The sequence below is a fragment of the Engystomops pustulosus genome, chromosome 1, assembly GCF_040894005.1.
Source record: "Engystomops pustulosus chromosome 1, aEngPut4.maternal, whole genome shotgun sequence".
In the NCBI taxonomy this organism is placed as follows: Eukaryota; Metazoa; Chordata; class Amphibia; order Anura; family Leptodactylidae; genus Engystomops; species Engystomops pustulosus.
Window position 1 is genome coordinate 177,591,554 of NC_092411.1, and position 6,861 is coordinate 177,598,414.

A 6,861-nucleotide genomic window follows, 5' to 3' on the forward strand; every position below is an offset into this window, starting at 1 on the left:
CTTACATACATGTCAGATGTCAAAAGGAAAAAAGGATTTTGGTATATTCAAATATGAGCCTTTTTTCTCACAAGAGAAATGCCTCCTTTATATTTAAGGAGTGGTGGGTAGTTATAGGATGCAATGATCACCACCCAAAATTTAATAATGTGCAGCACATGGCTAATTTGAAATACAAGTGGTACCCAATTTACAGATAACCCCTAGTTACAGAAGGGCCTCTATCTGCCCACTGTGACCCCTGGTGAAGCTCTCTGGGTTCTTTACTTGAGTCCCAAGTTGCAATGATCAGCTGGAAGGTGTCTGGAATGAAGTTTTACAGATAATCCTTCTGTCACAAAGGGTGTGAACCTCTGTGCCACGTGACCAACTTCCTCAGATGGCAATGACCCAGTGAACCCCTTGTTCTTTACAGAGCTCCTGATGGTGGATATGCCTGTGCCAAGGGGACACAAGAGGCACCTCTAAGGAGAATGGGAATAGGATACAGCTGTTACTAGGGAGACTAGAAGACACCAGAGGTACAGGCGGCCACCGAAGATCAGAGCTCAGGAACAGCAGTGCAAGTCCTGAGGATGAGGCTATACAGCAAAAGACAGGAGGACAAAAAAGACAAATCACGAGGAAAGACAGCAGGACACTTCAGGCAAGACACAAGGTACTTTGACCCTCAGGCACTGAGGGAGAGGGCATGATCCAATACATACCTGCTGGAGGGCCAGGATTGGTTGCCTAGGTCACATGCACAAATCTGTTACATTACAGGAAGTAATGTCATCCGATGTCCTGCAAAAACCAGAGTAGAGCAGACATGACAGAAACTCTGGAATGGACTTCAGAAAACACCAAGGCATGAAATCCAGGACTGGAGTAAGGCTGGGAAAGCACCTGGTTGACCAGTCAGCTCTGCTTCCTGGCCACCGGCCAAGGCGGAGGAGATTAGAACGAGCAGCACCCATCTGAACACGAGATCTAGAACTGAAGAAATCCAATTCTCATTGGGACAAAAAATTTTTTGTCTGTAGTTACAATTATAAAATATACCAGTTCCGACATACAAATTCCCAAACATAAAGAACCTATCTTATACTTAACATGGGGACTTCCTCAGGGGCGTAACTAGGAGAGGCAGGGCACCATAGCAAACGTCATAATGGGCCCCCCTTAAAATTCACATATTACATTCACATTACACTTACATAAACATACAGTTCTTCACTCATACACACACACATATAGAGCATATACACATCACAGATATACTCATACATGCCATATACAACATATATACACACATACAGTATATATGCACATCACAGATACATACATATACAGCATACATACATCACATATACAGCTCCCCCAGCAATCACTGTATACAGCTCCCCCAGCAATCACTGTATACAGCTCCCCTAGCAATCACTTTATACAGCTCCCCCAGCAATCCCTATATACAGCTCCCCCAGCAATCCCTATATACAGCTCCTCCAGCAATCCCTGTATACAGCTCCCCCAGCAATCACTATATACAGCTCCCCCACCAATCAGTATATACAGGTTCCCCCAGCAATTACTATATACAGCTCCCCCAGCAATCACCATATACACTCACTGGCCACTTTATTAGGTACGCCTGTCCAACTGCTCGTTAACACTTAATTTCTAATCAGCCAATCACATGGCCGCAACTCAGTGCATTTACGCATGTAGACATGGTCAAGACAATCTCCTGCAGTTCAAACCGAGCATCAGTATGGGGAAGAAAGGTGATTTGAGTGCCTTTGAATGTGGCATGGTTGTTGGTGCCAGAAGGGCTGGTCTGAGTATTTCAGAAACTGCTGATCTACTGGGATTTTCACGCACAACCATCTCTAGGGTTTAAAGAGAATGGTCCGAAAAAGAAAAAAAACATCCAGTGAGCGGCAGTTCTGTGGGCGGAAATGTCTTGTTGATGCCAGAGGTCAGAGAATGGGAGAATGGGCAGACTGATAGAAAGGCAAGCTGATAGAAAGGCAACAGTGACTCAAATCGCCACCCGTTACAACCAAGGTAAGCAGAAGAGCATCTCTGAACGCACAATACGTCGAACTTTGAGGCAGATTGGCTACAGCAGCAGAAGACCACACCGGGTGCCACTCCTTTCAGCTAAGAACAGGAAACTGAGGCTACAATTTGCACAAGCTCATCGAAATTGGACAGTAGAAGATTGGAAAAACATTGCCTGGTCCGATGAGTCTCGATTTCTGCTGCGACATTCGGATGGTAGGGTCAGAATTTGGCATCAACAACATGAAAGCATGGATCCATCCTGCCTTGTATCAACGGTTCAGGCTGGTGGTGGTGGTGTCATGGTGTGGGGAATATTTTCATGGCACTCTTTGGGCCCCTTGGTACTAATTGAGCATCGTTACAACGGCACAGCCTACCTGAGTATTGTTGCTGACCATGTCCATCCCTTTATGACCACAATGTACCCAACATCTCATGGCTATGATGCGCCATGTCATAAAGCTGGAATCATCTCAGACTGGTTTCTTGAACATGACAATGAGTTCACTGTACTCAAATTTTATCTTCAGGCGGTGTCATATGCCTCATACTCTGTTTGGGTCAGACTGTGAAATTTAGCCAGCACACAGTATGCGATTCAAATGCTGACCAGCGTTGTGTGCTGCTGGCCTAAAAGTAACCCTTCGATACAAAATTACATGATAGCACACAAAAGGTAAACAAACAAATAAACTATGAAAATGTTCCCCAGGAGTCAAATATGAGTAAGTAAAGAAAGAAAAAACACACACGTAAAATATGGATGAATATACATTGATATTTTTGAATAAAATTGTAAAAAAAGTTGTTGCCCAGTTTGCCTGAAGCTATTATATCTGATATTCTATATCGAGACAAACATTGTGCAATAGGTAATTAATTTGTAATGTTCATTAAAAATATTTAAAAAACTTTCCCCCCACTTTTTGTAACTTTAATCATCTGAAATAAAACCAAAAATGAAAAAAAAAAAAAAATCCTACGTGTCATGAAGAAAAATGCTGCAAAATTAGTAAAGGCTCCCCAGTGTCCCCATTGAGAATAGTGCACACATTGCCAAAGAGTTTCTATAGTAAAACTGACTTTTTCTGAAAAAAAGGTGTTTCTGTATGCAGAGCTGTGTCCCTACTCCCTTGGGAGTGGCCAGTGAGGAGTGGAGCAGACAAGTATGATTGTCTGAGGGGGAAGCAGCAGGGGGCGGGGGCTGGGAGGGTGGTTGTCTAGATATAGGGACATGGGAGGGTTTTTTTAAATCTGAAATCTGTATATGACGAAACAGTTTCCTGAGGTTCGGGGGAAACCACTCCTCATTGGCCACTTCCATGGAACTTTCATCTAACTCCAGACAACAAAACAAAACACTCATAATAGAAAAGATGTATTTACACCTTGTATTTTTTAATCATCCTGGGATGGAAGGAGCCACGAGTCTTTACAGTCTTTTCCTGTACAGTAACCCTTGGTTCTGCAGCAGACTCCATTCACTTGAGTCCATAGTGCAGCCCTTATTCACAAGATTGATACCTGATTTAGGTCAGATAAATGATATTGTGAAGACATATAAAGTCATGGCAAATTGCTAGCAGATTATGCCTTTTAAAAAAAACAATGTATTAAACCAAAGAGGGAAATGAGATTTACTGTATTTTGTCTTCAACATATACATTCTCACCAAATTTACATGCAAATTTAAGGTTATCGTCCCCTCTTTCCATGGAATATTGACAAATTTCTGAATTTGTAAACAGAAGTTTTTCCATGAATCTCATCAATGTCATATAGCATATACTTGATTTGTTGCATAAGCAGCATTGTTCTCAATATTACTGATAAGAGTCAGTGTCAGACATGATCCCATCAGTGCAGTGCACTCCTCTATTGTCCCTCTCCCTCCCTTCTCAAACCTCTCCAGGACTCCTGTGCCCGATGGCCCCTCCCTCCTTCCTGCTGCAAACACAATACAGTTTCTGTCAAGCAAGTTTCGCTGCATTTAAAGGGAACTTTACACAAGTTGCAGACAGATCGCAAAGAGTTGCAGAAAGACAATAAACTGAGGATCCTTGTGCAGCGTCTGGAGGAGAGTCATATGGGGTCTTCCTGATCTCCAGCTGCAGGTGTAAACGCTGCATTGTGCCTACACTCCGTGGATCCTTGTAGGAGTGTGGATTATAATCTCCTCGGATTATTTTGTTTTCACTTTCCATCTCCATCTGGCTGTACTATGCGGACCCCGACTGTGATGATCATTGGCATGGTGCTGGCCCCCTGTGGGCTGGTGCTAAACCTCACCTCTACGGTGGCACCAGCCTGGCGGACACTCAGCTCCTTAACGGACAGACCCACGGATATAATATGGAACGAAGGCATTTGGGATATATGCCAGGAGTCAACCACTAATCAGAACAAGCAGTGTGGACAGACGGACAATGCCTACTTCAGCCAACAGGTGGTGCAGGTGGCCCGGGGATTAATGATCGCCTCCCTGGCAGTCACTGCCCTGGGCATAGCCGTGGCCTCCTGGGGTGTGCGATGCTGGGAAGATGTGCCCCACTTCATAATATCTGCTATTGGTGGCACAGTGATCTTCATCTCAGGTGTCCTCAGTTTGATACCTATTGCTTGGTACAACTCTCAGATCTATACTTTGCCAAACCAGGGACAACTTCACACCTATGTAGGATATGCACTGGTCCTTGGCTACCTGGGTAGCTGCTTTGAAATCATAGGTGGATTTTCGCTTATGCTCTGCTTTGTACCACCCTGTAAGAAATGCTTGAAGAACAGGGGGAAACCTACATCAGCTATGTACTACAACCAAAAACAAACCCCCTACAAGGAAAAACACGATAACCATGTCTACAGTGTCCAGATTCCGGATTATCAATCAAATAGATACAGTGTACAGAATGATAACTACCAGCATGGTAATAAGTCCAACTCTATGGCTTACAGCCCCAGGTCTTACACCAACCCCATGGACGTGACAGCAGGAGAGCGCCCTAGGAGTAGTAGACCTGGAAGTCAGCTGAGTTCTCTACCCTGTGACTCTGATCTACTGTAGAGCTTTGGTAGCCCCTTATACATATTTCATTCTAAATGAAGGAGCGTGTAAATCGACAGGTGCACGGTTATATTTTTGTATCTTTTTTTTAATAAATTGTACATTGTGCTTTTAAGTTACCATATTATAAATATTAGGATCACACTCACTTGTAATACTTTGCACTGAAAATGTAGTGGCCTTATGATCACACATATGGTCTATATTTTGTATATAAAATTGCAGTGGACATTTATTTTATAATAACTTATTGTTTTATATTGAATTATAAACCACAAGTAACTGAAATGTCCAGTGCCAATTCCCTTCTCTTCAGGTTGAAATTCAGGTGTTATGTTTTATTTTCTCTCTTATGGGGTGCAATATTTCTATTTAAATCTTTTTTTTTTTTTTTTAAACAAAATGACGTTTCATATTTCGGTAATTATTGAGACATGTACTTATATAGGAAAGTTTACACACAGCAAATGTTTTGCAGTTGTTTAAATAATTTTTTATACCTAGTTTTGTCCTCTATTTGTCCATTTACTGGTTGTATCGACTTTAATGAAAGAAATCTATGGTGAAAAATAACCATGAAAAAAAAAATCACTTAATACACATAGTAAATAATGTAAACTTTGGTTACAAAAAAAGGCTGTGGGACCAATACAAAAGTTCTTGATATTATTCATTAGTTGCCCTATCAATGTCTATCACTTTATGAAGAAAAAGAAATTGTAACAATTATATTAAAGTCACTATTGTTACCATTATAGATAGGTTAATATGTGGCAGCCATCACCTGTAAACCTGGAGTGAGCCTGGGCAACAAGTACTACATTCTTCTGTTTTTGATTATACATATAATTACATATTTCACCATCAAAAGGATTAGCTGATTACAGCAACATTTATATTATGTCTCTGACAATAAATTATTCTATTCATCATTATAGTTGTGTGCCTTTTAGTCTCTTTTCCCAATCAGCTTTTTTTTTTATTCTAATTTTGAACCATACTAAAAATACACAAGCAAGGCATAACTTCAGCACGTCCATGGGAATACTTTAAAACATTTCTTCTTTTATTTCTTGATATCAAACATCATCCACTGCAAACAGATAAATTATCAGACTGGACATAGTGTGAACAGACCCGACGCATTTCATACTAAACAGACTTATTCATGGTCATGTCGGTTGTTTGTGCTCCAAACATTTAAATGCAATAACTATTACTCCCACCTGGAAGTGGGCAGGAATTCATTATCACATGACTGGTCCACATCCCCAAGGTGTTCCAGCCCATTTAATCCATGACTTTTATGCTATTTCTGTAACCCTTGTGCACAAACTCATTGATAACCCACACACACACACACTATATATAATATAAGTTCAATGAACATTACAAAGAGATCTCATACAAAGAAACCTACATGGATTAATTAATGCACAAATGCATTTGTATTTCTTTGTTACTACGTTAGTACATTATTCTACATGAATGCTGTAAGAAAAAGAATATTACTTGTTAGCTTCTTTAGTAACTATAGTAACAAAGTAACAAATCCCGTCTCAGGTTTAACTGCACGGGTTGTCTGCTCTTCAGGATAAATATCCAGTAGGATATATAGTAGTTTGGTTACATGATTTTGTTGTTCTATATACTGGAAATACACATCTAAAATATTTTTTGTTTAAAAATACAGATTTACATAGAGGAGCTCCTCACGGTGCCCATTAGCTACAGTTTCCCTGTAGATTACT

The 6,861-nt window shown here is 40.8% G+C and overlaps 1 protein-coding gene across 1 annotated transcript; it reads left to right on the top strand.

Annotated features, from left to right (window-relative positions):
* The first annotated feature begins 3,988 nt into the window (after positions 1–3,988).
* CLDN23 (claudin 23) lies at positions 3,989–5,502 on the top strand. Its single transcript, XM_072113974.1, has one exon. It carries the CDS (start codon positions 4,271–4,273, stop codon positions 5,108–5,110), a length of 840 nt encoding a protein of 279 aa, XP_071970075.1. The 5' UTR covers positions 3,989–4,270; the 3' UTR covers positions 5,111–5,502.
* Positions 5,503–6,861: the final 1,359 nt, after the last annotated feature.

Excerpts from the sequence above, each read along its gene's own strand:
- CLDN23 (XM_072113974.1), top strand. The coding sequence starts at position 4,271 with ATGCGGACCCCGACTGTGATGATCATTGGCATGGTGCTGGCCCCCTGT.